At 45.9% G+C, this 18,286-nt stretch overlaps 1 protein-coding gene across 1 annotated transcript in view; it reads right to left on the bottom strand.

Moving 5' to 3' along the window:
- Positions 1-18,286, bottom strand: part of PFDN1 (prefoldin subunit 1) — a 63,552-nt gene that overhangs the window by 26,981 nt on the left and 18,285 nt on the right. Inside the window, exon 3 of the mRNA XM_056862709.1 lies at positions 7,496-7,580. Within this exon, the coding sequence (XP_056718687.1) occupies positions 7,496-7,580 (85 nt within the window). The remainder of the gene's footprint in view (positions 1-7,495; positions 7,581-18,286) is intronic.

Raw genomic sequence — 18,286 nt, 5'->3', positions numbered from 1 at the left:
GAGAATAGTAAATAGGAGGGATTATCAAGTAGGACCAGGGAGCACACACCACCAGAACCACTTCCTCCAGTAAGGAAGAGTGCAAGTTTTCCACATCCTTTTGAGCTTCACAAAGTTAGAGCGCTGTGAAATACCACATTTAAAAATGGAATATAACTAGTACCATAATGGAAACAGATAATGCTTTCTGGAAACAAAGGGTTGTTACATGACTTGTACGTCGGGTTCCCTTGAAAACAAGGGAAGAAAAACATTATTTTTTCCTCCCAGCAGTTGTTGAACTAACATGGGAGCTACACACAATCTGAAATAGTTTGTTCTCTTTCCTTCTCCTCTCTCCCTCTCTTTCTCTTGCACATACCCCCCCTCGATACAGTAAGAATATATAAAATTGGTTGGGAATGCCAGCAACCAAAGGAGACGGTGAGAAGCCTATTTTCAACAAGCAGGTGGCTTTCCTTGAGTACAAACAATCCTGGCAAGAGGGCACAGCTCAGTGGCACAGCCTGTGCTTGGCAGGCAGAAGGCTTGATGTTCAAGCTTTGACATCAAGAACAAAGGATGCCAGTTAGCAGGATGTCAGCACTACAGTACAGTATCCTGGGCTGGATGGACCAAGGGTCTGACTAGTAGATGGAAGATGGATAGCTTTTGCTTTCCCAAGCTCTGATCCCAGTGCCTATAACAGCCAGCGTTGTGTAGTGGTTAAGAGCGGTGGTTTGGAGCGGTGGAGTCTGATCTGGAGAACCAGGTTTGATTCTCCACTCCTTCATATGAGTGGCGGAGGCTAATCTGGTGAACTGGAATTGTTTCCCTACTTCTACACACGAAGCCAGCTGGGTGACCTTCGGCTAGTCACAGTTCTATTAAGAGGTCTCTCAGCCCCACCTACCTCACAGGGTGTCTGTTGTGGGGAGGGGGAGGGAAGGTGACTGTAAGCCCATCTGAGTCTCCCTTAAGTGGTAGAGAAAGTCGACATATAAAAACCAACTCTTCTTCTTCCTTGCGCCCTGGGTGCATCACATGCCCAACAAGGCCAATATTTCCTACCCTCCTTGCAGGAAGCTTTCATAGCAGAATAAACAGCAGCAGGATTGCAAACCTTTGTAGTCTCTTGGGACTGCACAGGGAGTTTGCCCGACAGTCATGAAACATAAAACCAGAGCAGCATAGCCTGGGCAGTCTGCATCTCTTTGTCAGGCTTCCCTGGCAATAGGCAAAGCAGCAAAGAAATGCGGGTGTGCCTGGCAACGGTCCGTCAGGGCACACTGGGGGAAACCTCTGACCCTGCTTCAGCCTGCTTGGAGAATCCTGCCTGTGCAGCTTGAGACAAATATAAATCAATGTACAAGAAGAAACACTGATTGAGCAGGACTGGTGAGTGAAATAAACACATTGCAAGATGATACAAAAAGCAAAGACCTGAGGAGAGTTTTAGACAGCTCTGCTGTCAAGGGAACGACTGCCTCCCAAATGTTAGGACAAACGGATTCCCCCCTGAACTATAACCTGTTCATTCCAAGACAAAAGTTGTTTACAAGTATAACGCCCTCTTTTTCAACTTGGAACACAGCTCTCCATCAAAACAAGGCATGCACGTACTCTGAGATTTATGAGCCTCCAAGAGTCCAAGCTGAGAAGGAGAAATGCCGCCAGGCATGCAAGGAAACCGAGGCACAGGCCACAATGACCCCTGACTCACAGGTCTCTGGGGGATGCAGGAGATTCTGCTGTATGACTGACGGAAGACAAGACCTCAGTTTAAGTCTTTCATAGAGTGCAACATCAGCGCAGAGTTCTGGACCAGCATCAATGAACTAATGCATAATCCAGATGAACCAAGCTCTTGATGGCTGGTGATGTAGCTGACCAAAGACAGAGGATTCATCCTGCTCCAAATGCAGCTGTGTTTCCCCTGAGGGATGAGACATGCAACTTTGGGGCAGCCTCACAGATGAAAATCCAGGGATTGCTTTTGTTAGGTCCAGCCTCACAGATGGAAATCCAGGGGTTGCTTCTGGCACAAACAGCTTTAGCCAAGTTCAGGCCACCCTCTCCTGTCACCGTTCCTGGGAAAACGTGACCCTGCTCTGATCAGTGCGCCACAATCCCTGGTCTGATCACATCCAATAAAACTAGTACAAGTTGCTTTATGGAGAATTGACATTAAAGGCTATTCAGAAACCATGACAGATTCAGAATGCAGTTGCAAGGCAGGTTTACTGTCAGAACAGGAGGGCATGTATTTTACCAGTCCTGAAAGAATTTCAATGACAACCAATTTATTTCCGGGAGAAACGTTCTTAGACAGTGATCCTAAGGGCAGCCGACTCCCATTCGGATCTGCCCAATAAGTAAGGTCTTCTTCAAAAGTCCTGTTCGGCATTCTCCCACCTTTGTATGGGAAGCGCCTGGCTGCCACAGAAAGGGCAAAGTATTCAGCACCTGGTGAAAACTCTCTTTGCAACAGGACTTTGGAACTTGCTGCTCAGATTTTCAGTGCCTGCTGCTGGTGATTTCATAGACTTTGTTGTTGCTTTTAGTTAGCAATTGTTTGCTACTATTTAGTAGATATTTTTGCTATTTATATTGATTTTTTAAAGTTGTAAGCTGCCTCCTACGAGATAGCAGGAGAGGTAAATATATATTTCACATTTTTAAAAAGCACATACAGAAGAAAAAGAGTTGGTTTTTATACCCCAATTTTCTCCACCTTTAAGGAGTCTCAAACAGGCTTACAATCGCCGTCCCTTCCTCTCCCCACAACAGACACCTTGTGAAGTAGGTGGGGCTGAGAGAGTTCTGAGAGAACTGTGACCAGCCCAAGGTCACTCAGCAGGCTTCCTGCAGAGGAGTGGGGAATCAAATCCAGTTCTTCAGGTTAGAGTCCACCGCTCTTAACCTCTACACCACGCTGACAAGCATCCTTGGCCAACCATCCTCCTTCCCCCAGCTAGGTGTATGAAAACCAGGACCCTGCCCTCCCCATTCAAATGTGGACTTAGCTACACTTGCAAAGCTGTCACAGGCAAGTCTCTCTGTCTGTCTGTCTCTCACCCTTGGGCAAATTTATGACAGGAGGCAGAAGAGGGAACTCTGAAGAAATGGAGAACTTGGTAGAGGATTCTGTACCAGGACAACTAGTTCAGCTAGAAGATACGCAATTAGGCCAGTGGTAAAAGCAGTGCCAAAGGACATCTAACTGACTACAGCCCTGAACAGCCTTCCCTAAAGCCTGTCTGTTTCTGGCAAAATTCACATGTTTCACAGGCCACCCTGTGTGCCTCTGAGCAGAGACACTCTCCTGCCTAAAGGCTACCGAGGCTGTATGTAAGTGAAAGGGAGCTCCATCCACTCTTCTCAGGACAGCAAGCTCCCCAGAAGTGCAGGAGGTCAAGTAACATTTCCTCCCACAAACAGAAGCTCAGCAGAAGTTCTGACAAGTTGAAGTATCATATAATTACTATGAGCTGCTGTTTTATAAATAAAAAGATGTTAGAAATCTTTTTTTTCTTAGCTGGAGTTCTGGAGATTTGAACGTTGAAAGACATTTTTACTGTTGCCAACTGCCTTGAGGGCCTGCAATGGCCCACAGGGCAAGCTAAATACAAAATAAAATAAAGATAACACGAAGGACAAGTTTGTGACCGTTTTCCACATCCGACAGATACTTCTTGCATTTTGAACCTTGCCTGGCATCTCTGAAGAACTGCCACTGTTGAAATAGTCTGCTCCATTGAATTATAAAAGCAACTGACACTTTGAAGTGCCAGGCCAACATCCGCAGCGTGACTCCACTGCACCTTATATGCATTCCCTATCATGAAATATCAATTCAGCCTCCATTTACATGCGCTTAACCCCCAAACAAACACACTCACATGCACAAAGTTTAACAGAATGGCTGAAAAAATCCCTTGATTGTGAACAGAATAGGAAAGGGTGATGTTTTTAAGCAACTGTAAAGCCCGCACAAGAAAAGAACGGAAGCAGTCCAGAGGACTACTTCAATGCCAACTGTCCAAGCAATGCAGGTACCGTGATCATCACCACTCAGAATTGACAGCTGTTATTCTTAAATGCATTTTCGAAAGAGGACCAAATATAGCCGTAAACATCTCTGCCATTTTTCCTCTAAGACATCTGACCTACCCTGGCCGCCAAGGCTGTCCTTAGCTGCCGAGTCAAACAGACTTTGTCTCCATCTGATCAGACCCGACATTCAGCCCCAAATGTAATTAAAATATTAGCCTGCTTCATATCATTAGCACAGTTGTCCCTAAGCATATGTATCCCTCCCCTTCCATTTTAAATAAACAGTTAAAAATAGACATTCAAAGACCAGGAAATTGCTAGATCTTCAGTATGAATCCATATATAGATAGATAATACACATATTACAGCAAGAACATATTTGCCATGCTAACAGCTTTGTGAAGGAGATGTTAACCATTGGGTGGCAGGGCTCCTTCGGTAGCTGCATGGAAAGGAAAAGGGTGGCACATCTACCTTTTGGCATCCTAATCCACAGTGGTGAGCATACCTGCCCATGCCAGTGCTCACTGACAGACCACTACAGCTAGAAGACTATGAAGGCGCTGCCAGCTTGTCCCTTGGCTGCAAGAGACTGGCAGCATTCATGTAATAAATTGCACCCTGCATAAAGTGAAAATCACAGATGTTATGGACAAAACATGGATGCAGCTTAGAATGATTCATCATGGTGGTTTGCAAGTGATCAAGACAGAGCACTGAACAAGACTGGAAGATTAATAGGTATTCTACCGTGTCAGCCAATGCTGGGAGTCTTTACAATACCTCAAAGCTACCAATTTCCTGCCTGAGACTCAGTATGAACACATGCACAAAATGAAACAGCAGTCAATATATGCCTGATCTAAACAGGGTGATGCTAAGCTGCCTTCCTGTTACTAAAACTCTGGCTGGAAACTCTGGCTGGAAACCAACAGATCACTTTGATTTAGGTTCGAGGAGGTGGCAACGTCACATAAAATTCTTCCGGCTAAGTGTCTTGTTAACAAGTCTCCAACCACGTTAACAAAACTTGTGCCCTTAAGTCATCTTAAGAAGAAAGGGGTGACTATTTTGCTGACTCCCTCCTCAAAATGCATATCTCCCACTATGTGGTTCCTGAAGGTCTGCTAACCCCCTGGAACAAGCTGTCATGAGGCTAAAGGACTGGGAGGGGAGGGAGGAAGCAGTGAAATTGCCATGCCCTGTCTGGCGAGGGTGGGATTTCAGGAGGGGAGGGGCCTCAGCAGGGTATAGTGCCACCCCCACCCCTCAAAGCAGCCATTTAGTCTGGAAATCAGTTGTACCGTATATACTCGGGTATAAGCCGACCCGAGTATAAGCCGACCCCCCCAAACTTGAGGCCAGAAAAGGGAATTTCTTATTGACCCGCATATAAGCCGAGGGTCAATAAGAAATTCCCTTTTCTGGTAAAGCTGCGCTCTAAAATGGCGGCCGCCATTTTAGAGCGCAGGGAAGATCTTGCCCCTGCCCCAGGTCGCCCTCCCACCGGCCTCCCGGGACCTCCCAACCCACCCCAACCCACCCCGACCCCAGTGCCATTCAAGGGGGGGAGGGGGAAGAGCCCCTGAACCCCCTACTCACCATGAGAAGCGGCGGCAGGAAGCAGCGGCGCAGCCTTCCCGGCCCTGCAGGAGGCCGCTGCCGGCCGGAAGAACCCTCGCGGGCCCGGCGGGGATGGCGGCGCGGCCTTGCTGGACCTGCAGGAGGCCCCTGCTGGCCGGAGGAACCCTCGCGGGCCCGGCGGCGGCGGGGGGCGGCGACGAGGCCTGCCTGCTCCCAGGCAGGCCCCGCTGGCCGCTCCCAGGCCGCAGGAAGGTGAGCGGGGAGGCGGCGGGGGCGGCGGCGAGGCCTGCCTGGGAGCAGGCAGGCCCCGCAGGCCGCTCCCAGGCGAGCGGGCCGGCGGCGGGGGGGGGGCGGCGGGGGGGCGGCGGCGGCGGCGAGGCCTGCCTGCTCCCAGGCAGGCCCCACTGGCCGCTCCCAGGCCGCGGGAAGGCGAGCGGGGAGGCGGCGGGGGCGGCGGTGAGGCCTGCCTGGGAGCAGGCAGGCCCCGCTGGCCGCTCCCAGGAGAGCGGGCCGGCGGCGGGGGGGCGGGGGCGGCGGCGAGGCCTGCCTGCTTCCAGGCAGGCCCCGCTGGCCGCGGGAAGGCGAGCGGGGAGGCGGCGGGGGCGGCGGCGAGGCCTGCCTGGGAGCAGGCAGGCCCCGCTGGCCGCTCCCAGGAGAGCGGGCCGGCGGCGGGCGGGGGCGGCGGCGAGGCCTGCCTGCTCCCAGGCAGGCCCCGCTGGCCGCTCCCAGGCCGCGGGAACGCGAGTGGGCCGGCAGCGAAGGATGGCGGCAATGGTAGGTTTTCCTCCTCCCTCCTCCCTCCTCCCCCCTCCCCTACCCTACCGTATTGACCCGAGTATAAGCCGAGTTGGCTTTTTTCAGCCCTTTTTTTGGGCTGAAAAACTCGGCTTATACTCGAGTATATACGGTAATTATGGGAGATCTCCAGACTCCACAAGCAGGTTGGCAACTCTCAAACTCTGCCATGACAGCTTTGAGTTGGTAACTTCCTCCCTGTTTAACCTGTGTCATGAGTTGTTTGGAGGAATAGAAACTGCACATATAACACCTTGACCTCTTTGGAGGACGGGTACAATCATATCTAATAAAGAAAAACTGTCTGGTTTTGTGCTCTAATTCCAGGCTCAGAGCTAGTAGTTGGGGAAATACCTTCCCAGAGGATATCTAGAGTCACTCAGAAAGGTTTCTCTTTTTTCCTGCTAAAACACTTTCAATGTTAAGCCTAGGGCAAGAAGCATGCAATACAAAGAAAGGTTTGTATCCTAGCAGGAAGGATACAGTGGCATGTTCATTGCCTTTTACAGAAAGGTTTACATAGCATGCACTTCAAAGCAAACTCTTTTTCTCCGCAACACATGCACATTGGCCACAAGAACCCTGGAGGCATTCTGGAGGCATGTCACACCAAAAGCACACCCCAGTTATCCCATTATACACTCCTTGGGCATATCACAGAACACTTCTTTACTTTGCACTCGCAGACCTGCTCTCACTACCCAGAGAATTCTAATTCAAATTTACACTCACAAGATCATGTTTGTCAACCAGAGACCATTAGGGTTAGCCAAAGTGGAGTTCTGCCAGCTGAAATATGCCAAATGACATAACTCACCAAATCCATTTCCCTTCCCAGTGGCCCTCACATTACATAATATGGTTGTGTACTCTTATTATTTCTGAGCTTCACAAGAAATGTGAGTTGTGTATGCTGGACAGGAAATGTATTGCTACTTGCAATACTGAAGCCCTGCCCCCCACCCAAAAGTTCAGTGATAAAAACAGGTTTCAAAACCTCTCAGTTCTGATAAAAGGAAAAATAAAAATACCCCACACACACATGAAATAAGTGCTCTCTTATCAAGATGCCTAAACTTACCTCCAATTCCTTAATTTTCTCTTCTGCGCTTTTTTGTTTTTCTAAAAGTTGGCTGTGAATTACTCCTTTGGACTGAAGAATAAACCTACAAAGTGTAAGGGAAGACGGTTAAAAAAGAAAATATGCCCATTTATTAAGTAACCAAGCATTCATTTCTGTAAATAAGCAATCAAAATCTGAACAAAGAGGATGCTGGATTTAGAACCAAGAGGCTATGGGCCTTGTACATGGTTGCCACAGGGATGCTGCATTAAACATGCACCTGGAGTTTCTATCTCCTCATGCATTGTGATTGTGGTCCTGATCCAAATCAACCCAGGAGCTCATAACAGCATCAAAGGGCTAGCCACAGTTAGGGCAGGGGTAATGGGGGAGCAGTTTGTAAAGTTAGCTTCTTCTGCTGAAGATCTGGAAGCCTAAACTTTCAAGGGCTAGAGCACATGAAGCAGACCCTCAGCAGACATATAGAGACACAGAGAGATGGGATAAATCAGTGTAAACAACAGATTAAAAGGCTATGGAAAATCAAACATTTAGCACATGACATTTCTATGCAAAATGCAAAACAAAAAAATGCAAAAAATGGGTGGTAAGCAGTCTGTTATGCTGTTTAACATCTGCAGAGGCTAAAAACTATGCCAGTTTTGTTCCAGCCCTATTGGTGGTGGAAAGTGCCATCAAGTCACAACTGACTTTTTAAAAAGAATGGCATACTGCCACATGCAGCATCTCACTTGGATGTGTCTGGAGTCTTGGAAGCTTGACTACCCTACATTCTCCTACAAATGTACCTTGAGCTTTTTTGGAGGTTCTAGCAGAGGAGCTCAGCTATTGTACACCCTTGACCGAAGAACAGTACACTCCTATCTAGGATGGTCGTCCTCTTCCACCGAGCGAGCAGCTTCGGAAGGGACGCACATGGAGCAGTGAGAAAGGTAGGGGACACTCGCCCAGCCAGCCAGATCAGCCGAATCAACCCTGGCAATCAATGGGGTGACAGATGCCGCAGCCAGATCGCCCTCACATCCCACAACTGACTTATGGCGACCCCTCTTGTTTTCAAGACAAGAGGCATCCGGAGGTGGTTTGCCATTGCCTGCCTATGTGTGGGCTGAGAGAGTTCTGAGAGAACTGTGACTGGCCCAATGTCACCCAGCAGGCTTCAAGTGGAGTCCGCCGTTCTTAGCCACTATACCATGCTGGCTCTCTCCAGCCCTACTGCATACTATTAAATCTATTGATAAATTCTAATCAGTTAAATTCTTTTAGAGCCTCCCTATAAACTCCTTTTCTTGAAGTATGGCGTTGTATCCAGACTAAATTTTCTGCTAATGCCCCCTTCAGACCTTCCTTCCCCGCCACCACCACACTCACACACACACCCCATGTTGTTTCTCAGAGTCCCCAAAAACAGCATTTCATGGAGATCTGTGGAAGGAAGCAGGAAAGTTCTGTTCCATTGATGGAAAATTTAGTCTGAATCCTTTCGTGTCTGTGACAGTGCATCCTGGTAGACAAATGCTCTCCCACAAGTTACAAACAGTGTTAAATATTACAATGCAACAAGCAAAACAATCAGTGCTTAAACAAACAGCGATACACAACATAATCACATTTCAGTTTTAAAACATAACCAGAACCAGCTGAATAGCAGTGCAACTCAGTTATCAGATACTGTTAAAAAGCCAGGTCAAAAATATATTACGTTAGTTAAAGGCTGTCAAAACTCTGTTTGAAGGAGTTGATACCAGGTGAACAGTTATCAGAGAAGAGCTCTGTAACCAGAGTGCCACCACAGATAGGGTCCTCTACCCAGTGTCCACCTATACCACTGCTGACAGCAGGGACACCCAGAACAGGGCCTCCCCAACGAGTGTAAAAATCAGGCAGGTTCAAAGTGCCATCCTAAGCAAAGCTACACCCTTCTAAGCCCACTGACTTCAAGAGACTTAGAAGGGTGTAACTCTGCTTAGGATACTCTCGTCACCTAGAGTCCTACACTTGAATTGTGACTACGAAAAATAATTTCTGACCCTGCTGTTGATACCACAACCCAGAGATGAAGACCAGAAAATGGTGTGTTCTTCATCGTGGCGCACCTGCTCTTAGGGCTGCCACCTTTTTTCTTCCCCTGTGCCTTAACAGGTAAGTATGTTTGTAGTATAGAGGTAAGCGGTGGTCAAAGGAACATGGAAGGAGCAGTAAAAAGGCAACACCTTGCAGGCTCCTTGGATAGAACACAATGCTGGTATTATACCTGGAATGACAGTAACTTTAGTTACACCGGGGGGGCAGGGAGGAGGCTGAACTACAGTTCTAACATATTACATTACTTAAGCAAACAGAAATAGCCACACAGCTTCCAAATGGGGCTTTTTGCATTGCTAGACACTTAACCAGATGGTAGATTTACACCATTGTTCAAGCCCTTAAAAAATAAGGCAGAACTGCTCTAAAGTAACCTTTCAAGATAGCACAGCAATGGCATAAGAAGGAGACTGCTTGCTTTTAAATGATATTTATGCCATAATATTTTTAAGGCAAAGGTTTAAAAGATCTATGAATAGCCAATTACAAAAACTCTAACTTGCACTTTATATGCAATGGGAAATTATCTAAAAAATGCAAGAATAAACTTTCATAATTAAAAAAACTTATGCAGCCTTGTATTCCAAAATCAAAATAAATATAATTTAATAAATCTTCACCATTATGCCCTTTTAAAAATGTAAATTTTTGACAACGTTCCTTTTGAGTGTCCTAATCTACAACAAAGGGCGGGAAGGTGGCATGGTATAGGCCAATATCGCCAGTTGGTAGAAGCTAAGCAGGTACCTGGAAGGGAGACCTCCAAGGAAGACTCTGCAGAGGAATGCAATGGCAAACCACCTCTGCTTAATCATTTGCCTTGAAAGCCCATTGCCATAAGTTGGCTGCAACTTGACAGCACTTTACACACACACATTCTACAGCAAGCACTCAAGAAAACACAAGAGCCTGGAATCTCACCTTGCATTTTTGTATCAGGGCAGGTGGAGGCAAAAGTGTTCTCATCTCTCAGCTATGGTCGAAATAAGCAAGAGAGCTGTCAGATCCTGGGCTCCTCAGCCCAATTCCTTCCTGTCCTCTCATGCATGAATCCCACACACATTCTCATGCTAATTTTAACCACATCTAAGCATTTATTAATTCTGACATGAACCATGACCAATGGTAAAATGCATCCCATCTTAACCAGTTTTTGAAGCTGACTGAAAAATCCTGGGAAGAGGGAATTGGCTTAGCATGAAACATTGTTTCTGCCAATGTCATCATTGCTAAAAGAAGAGTTGGTTTTTATATGCCAACTTTCTCTACCACTTAAGGAAGAAGCAAACAGCTTACAATCACCTTCCCTTCCCCTCCCCACAACAGACACCCTGTGAGGTAGGTGGGACTGAGACAGTATGACTAGCCCAAGGTCACCCAGCTGGCTTCATGTGTAGGAGCGGGGAAACAAACCCAGAGCAGCCTCCACAGCTCATGTGGAGTAGTGGGGAATCAAACCCGGTTCTCCAGATCAGAGTCCATCGCTCCAAACCACCACTGTAAGGCCAACAAAGGGATAGGGAAAGATTCATGGAAAGTGGGGTGGGGTCTCACTTCCTATTCTCTTAACCCCACAAATACAAAAGGCTTGAATAACTGGAGCACTTACCAAAAAATCTAGGAATGAAGATGTGAGGTTATTATTGATAGTGGTGTAGCTTAAGTACAAAGTTACCCAGTTTATAAACAAGTTTTGCTGACTCGCTTATTGCAGGAGGCAACCCCTTCCCCCCCCAAAAAAAATACCCCTTCAATCTCCTCTGGGGCTTGGAATGACAAACTGCCTTCTCCACCTTTTTATTTAATTAAAAAAATTAATTACAACCCCCAAACAGAAAAGAAACAAAACATATAACAAAATATAACCATGGTGGCATGTCTACAGATCAGCATGTATAAAATGTTTCGAGATATAAAAAGTGTGTCCATGTGCAATTGTCATCTATATGCCATACGTTCAAACGGTGATAAGGTTGTAAGGTACAATGCAACTTCTGTGCATCTACTTCCAGCAGATCAGGCCTGGATGCTTTTCCATAGGCAGAGAGGACACATAGTTTCAAGTGCTTCTCAACGCATCCACTGAACCAGGAATGATTGGGAGCTTCCTTTCCCAGGCATCCCAGTATCAATGCATGATCCAGTGCACATGCTCAGGAGAATCCACTGTTGCTGGGATGACTGGAAAAGGAGAGATTCCCTGTGTTTCCTGGCTTATTGGATCGGACCAGGAAATGGTTAGAAGTACATATCCCCGGCCATCTGTGAGCAATGGAGGAACACCAGGGTTGGGGCAGGAGGGTATCAGGAAAACTCTAAGCCAGGGGTGTCAAACATAAGGCCCGTGGGCCGGATCCGACCCCTTGAGAGCTCTTATCCGGCCCATGAGCCAGCTGAGGCAGCCACCCCCCCACACACACACACACACACACACTCTCGATCTGGGCTGGAGAGGCTTGGCCTAACCAGACCAAGTGACATTTATGCTAGATCAAGCCCTCGTAACAATTGAGTTTGACACCCCTGCTCCAAGCCATTCCATGTGCCCAGTATTCGAAAGAATAGAAACAACAAGATGGGGCAATAGAGTTAATGGGAAAAGGAGAGGAAAAATCAAGTATGACTGCAAAGCGGGGAGGAACAGACAACAGCATTATCATTACGGAGGCTCAATGGAAAAGTGTTCTGATTCTGAACAACAACTGGTACAAAAGGAGCCTGCCAGGTTATTTACAGGGAAGTGTCACTATTATCACTCAAGACCAGTTTCAAAACAATTGCACTGGGTCGAGTTGGTTTCTGGGGCACTTGCTCCATTTCAGGGAGCATTTGGGGGAAACTGACTGGAGTTCAAATTAACTGGGCTGGTTACTCCTGGTCTCCTGCTTTCTTCTCATTTGGGTTCACCAGTCCCACTGATCCATTTTAATCACCTGGCGCTTCGCAGTATCAATTGGGTTTTACTCTATGGATTTGCTGATGCTTTGAAGTTTCATTGTGGATCTTGAGAGACCAAAAAGAGGGATAAAAATATTTTGCATACATAAATGCTAAACTAAATTGTAAGCCCATAAGCAGGGCCTGTTTTATTTTTAACTTTTGTACAGTGCCTGGGGGTTTTATAAATAAATAAAATACAACAGCATGAAAATGACAGAAGACGGGAGATAATAATGAGCCCGACAGAGTGTTGAGGCATCCGAGAAGAAGAGGCAGCAAGGCTATCGTGTGCTTAAGATACTGGCAGAGGAGACTCTCCCCTTTAGCTGCACTGCTTTTTCTATGACAAGGGTCCTCACATGGTTATGATACCCCCGCACATACCTTATAAGGCAGTATTTACAAGAGAAAACACTCAACTTTATTTTCTGTTTGGGGGGCCTGTAAAAATAGGAGGGATTTAGGACTGGGCCCCAACACCCCACTTTGTGGAAATTAACAGTGAAATCCCAAACACAATTATACTCTTTCAGGTACACTGAAGTCAATGGTTTAGAAGGGTATAAGTCTGATTAGGATTGTACAGCAAAAAAAACTTGTCAGCACTTATTTAAACCATTTCTATGCCACCTCCCAACCAAAATTCCTGACAATTCACCACGACATCATAAAACCACTCTGTAACAATTCCATGAAAACCAGTGGTAATAAATAATTAGAAATAACTTATACGAAAGAAATAGTAACAGTAGTCATTAAAATAAAATGTATAAGCCCCCCACCCACCCAAAAAAAGCATTACGGTAATTAACCATAAAATATTGATTACTGACAAATGCCCAGGACAACAAACATAACTTTGTCTGATATGTGAACCATATCAGTACAAAGGGAAGGGAAGTCTATAAGCAAAGTGCCACTACAGAGAAGGTCCCGTCTCTTGTGGTCAGTACACTTCAAACAAAATGAGCATACAGAGGAAGATCTCAGGTAAGGGTGGTTATGAGAGCCAGCACAGTGCAGAGGTTAGAATGTTAGAACAGGATCTGAGAGACCCAGGTTTGAATCCCCCCTCTGCCATGGAAGCTTTCTTGGGCCAGCCACACACTCTCAACCTAACCTACCTCACAAGGTTGTCGTGAGGATACAATGGTGGAGAGAACAATGGAAGCTGCTTTCGGGCCCCACTGAGGAGACAGGTGCCGTATAATTGAAGTCAATATGTCCATGCAAGTCCATATGGGACAAGATGGGCCCTCAAGTATCCTGGCTCCAGGCCATCCAAGACATTTCAGGGCCCTTCAAATTGCACACAAACTTACAAACAGCAAAGTTCTTGCAAACTGGCATGGGATGCTCCCACACTATTTTACCAGCTGGCAGTCTTGTGGCCGCATTCCACGCCAATTGGTTTCTAAACAGTCGTTTGGATGCCTGCCTGCGTCACACTTCTCTTACCTTCCTCAGAAACATATTAAGCTTGCTTCTCCCAGGCTTCCCCTTCCTGTTTTTACTTGTTATAATATTATAATAATAAGCTTTTATTTATACCCTGCTCTCCCTCGGCCAAGCTGAGCTCAGGGCAGCTACCAACATAATTAAATATACTTTAGCACTTACTTATAATATAAATTATGTTCTATCATTTTAAAACAAGAAACAAACAAAAAATGCAAAAACAAACAAAATTTTAAAAATTGTCATGTGCAGTTTCCATCTGCTGTTGCGTTCCTCTCTTTTAACAAATTTTACCACGAAGTGACATTCTGGTTTTAATATATTCCCCTCCTCTGTCCTTGTGTGTTTGTCCAGGACTTTTGAAAACAAGCTTTCTGGCAAGAACTGCTGTTTTTCCTTGTTTTTCCTTCCACACAACGTATCAGTTTAAGAACTTACTTTCAGCACTGGTGGATGGGAGGTGGGAGTACTGGCAAGAAGGGCTGAGGTGAGTGGGTGGAGGTGGACTTACGAGAAGCTCCCCTTTGACTGGACGAGGCCCATTATTTGTTAAGGAGAGGTGAGGGGTCGTTTGGTTTTTTTAACACATATAGGTTCATTGCTGTCCATTTATCTTCTCCTAGGACTAAACTGAGAACCAGTGTGGTGTAGTGGTTAAGAACGATGGACTTTAATCTGGAGAACTGAGTTTGATACCCTGCTCGTCCACATTAAGCCTGCTGGGTGACCTTGGACCAATCACAGTTCTCTCGGAACTCTCTCAACCCATGCAGAGGCAGGCAATGGCAAACCACCTCTGAATGTCCCTTGCCTTGACGGCGCACACACACATACATCGTACTTTGATCACATCATGAGAAAAGACATGCTAGGAAAAGCTAAAGGCAGTAAGAAAAGAGGAAGACCTAACATGAGATAGAATGATTCAATAAAAGAAGCCACTGCCTTCAGTTTGCAAGACCTGAGCAAGTCTGACAATGATAGGATGTTTTGGAGGTCATTAATTCATCAGGTCACCATAAGGTGGAAACAACTTGACAGCACGTAACACACACACAGGAACCCCAAGAACCTGGTGTTCTATTATGTCTGCACATATATGTATTTACCTTGTCATAACCAATGTTTAGTACATATGTGCAGTGCAGCATTAGGGCTTTGTGATCCTTTTTTCTACACATGTGCAGTCACATATTCATTCCTGATATCTGCATATGCAGGTGTGCAAAATTAGAGTAAACAAAGAAACAAATATAGAGCTCACACACCACTTGCTAAACAATACACTGTTCTAACCAATACGGGAGTAGCAAAGCAAATATGTAAGCGTCTCAGTCTTCTTTCCCTCAATCTGCAAGCTGAGGACACCTGTCACCTGGGAAAACCAGGTGGTCTTCAGGCTGCACAGGGTTGAAACTGTGTGGCAATGCCTGATGAACTCTCAGGAGCCCAAAAGAAGATTCTGTAGCCAAAAAAAAGGCCATGAAATTTCTTTGCCCCTTCCTATCATTAGCAGAACAAAGCAAAGAAAACAAACATGTGCAAATGTGCATACTTCACATAATTGATACAAGTCACAAAATTTAGCACAATGCATGCATAACCTTTTCACAGAATCCAAGATCTAAAACATACCAACAAAACTAACATTCAACAAGCTTTAAAAGGAATGGAAACTGTTTCCATAGGGAAACGAATGAGTATTTCCTTCGGTCAATGGCTTGTTGAAATCCTATTCCTGTTAGCTGTGCCAACTGCAGTGGGAAGAGGTCTTCTCAGAAGTACCGTTTGTTATTGTCTCTTCACATGCTCCAGGACTAACGTATCACCAAAAGGCCAAGGCTAAGTGACAGCCAGGCACAAGAACGCCCTGTCCCTCCTCAAGAACTTCCAAAACACCAAGCCAGTTCAGAGAGTTGGCTAGCACAGACCAATTTATTCCAAGCCAAGACAGCTACTCATTGTTCAGGCATCCTTTTTGACTCTCCTGTTCTCTCTACAGGAGGACAGAAAGCATGTTAGCTTTCCTTTGAGGTAAGGGAAGGGGGGGCAGGCCAGTAGCAAGCATTTCTGCAACATGTGGACTGTAAGAAATACAGGAGTGAAAATTAACATGGAGTTTTAATGTATTTAAAATGTCAGTCTTATATCACAAAAAGAGGAACTCAGGTTGCTTTCACACATTACAAACTTGGATCAAATACTGCTATCCATGGGAGCTGCAACAGAGACCGTGGCTCAGTGGTAGAGCATCTGCCTGGCATGCAGAAGGTCCCAGGTTCAATCCACGGCACCTCCAGTTAAAGGATCAGGTAGTAGGTGATGTGAAAGACCTTGCGTGAGACCCTAGAGAGCCACTCCCAGTCTGAGTAGACAATACTGACCTTGATGGACCAATGGTCTGATTCAGTATAAGGCAGCTTCATGTGTGTCAACAGCTTGAGGCAAGAAAGAGATTCAAGTTGTACACTTTCTCTTCAGATAAAAAGAAGAATGTAGTCTGAAATCAAGTGACTTTCAACCTTGGGTTGTGTAGGTGCAGGGCATCCCAAGACTGGTTTTATGCCCTGTTACTGGGTAGTAAACACCACCTGGTCCTTGATCACTGATGTCTGCAAAGCATGTAGCATTATTCATTTAAAAATTAAATTGCCCAGTTACTCAACAACATTATATTGCATCATTTACGTCTTTTACATAGCATGAAATCAACCATAGAATTCCTCCTATTTGGCCAGTCTGGGACCACTTCTATGCAATAACCTCAAGGAAAAGGACGTTAAGAAAACAAGGACCATAGAAACTATGAACAAATACAAGGCTACACACACACAACCATTTTATGCATATTCAGAAGCTGCATTCCTGTAGGTAATTGGAGAAATCTATATAAGGACATAAGAAGAGCAGTGATTAATCAGACCAGTGGCCTATGTAGTCCAGCATCCTGTCTCACACAGTGACCACGCAGTTGCCCTGTAGGGTCCCTAAACAGGGCACAGAGGCCAAAACCATCCCGTTTTTCTTAACACTGTTATTCAGAGGTTTGCTGCCTCTGACCTGGGGGGGAGGGGGGTCTGTAGTCACCATTGATGGACCTGTCCTCCTTGAATCTGTCTAATCCTCTTTTAAAGCTGTCTATGCTCATGGCCATCACTGTGTCTGCTGGCAGTGAATTTCACAATTTAATTACTTGTTGAGTCAAGACGTAATTCCTGAACTTCCGGGTCAGACGGCCCCACCGCCAGTAGCGCGGGACTCGCGCTCCAGCTGAACGCTGCCTGGGGGCAAAAAATCTGCCCCCATAAACATCGGCGAGCGGCACCCCTCGGAGGAAGAGGGGATGCTGACACGGGAGCCGGTGGCTGCCCCGTCATCCGAGCGATAGCCGCCGAGAAATCGGTGGCAGTCACTCTGACGGGCGCTGCTGAAGAGCCGGCGCCATCTTCAAAGGGACAGGTGGAGAGATGCGGTGGAGGACTCTGATTTTTTTTAAAAAAGCAAGTTTTAAAGATCTTATTTTTAAAAAAAATCAAAACTGGGGTGTTCAGCAGAGTTGCTATTAAAGAGGACTATTTTGAACTAGCTAAAGTTTCATTAAGCCGTTTTCAGTGACTTTTGGCTTTTTGCCAGGGGACTGACCCAGTTTAAAAACTACTTTCAGTATTGGAAGACTCCTATAAAAAAAGAAAAGGAGTAAGAAAACAACTACATTGACATGAATACAACAATTGGTATGTCATAGTGAATGTGTTTTCTCCAAACTGGATTGATTCATCTGATCTAATTTTTTTTATGCTGATGAACTAAAACAAGCAATTTGCCCCCCCTTCCCTTTTTCTGGATTATAAGCTGGACTCTACTTAGCCTCCAAGATCAATGGGAGAAAAGGAGAAGCATGTCAGAGAATTTCTCAAAGAATCAAAGTTACAGGTACAGCTCCCCCCACGAAGAGCTTCTGTATCTACACCTACGTCAATATTGTCAACTTCACCTTTAACAACCACATCACTACCGGCAAAGATGGCCCCTAAAGCCAGACCTGAAGTGACGCTGAATTCTGTCTTTGGACTGTTAACCAAGACTCATCAAGATGTCACAGAAATGAAGCAGGAACTGAGTCAAAATACAGCTACTACTTCTCAGAATTCAGTTGCAATAGCTGCTTTACAAGACACAATTACATCCTTGACTGTTAGGCAAGACAAGGTGGAAGCCAAACTTTCTAAAACTACACAGGAGACTAAAGAGATCAAGAAAAAGATGGACACCTTGGAGATGTCATTAGAGGCCTCGCGGGAGAGA

The sequence above is a fragment of the Euleptes europaea genome, chromosome 17, assembly GCF_029931775.1.
Source record: "Euleptes europaea isolate rEulEur1 chromosome 17, rEulEur1.hap1, whole genome shotgun sequence".
NCBI lineage: Eukaryota > Metazoa > Chordata > Lepidosauria > Squamata > Sphaerodactylidae > Euleptes > Euleptes europaea.
The sequence above is the reverse complement of the archived record's forward strand: the minus strand, read 5'-3'. Positions and strand labels throughout refer to the sequence as shown.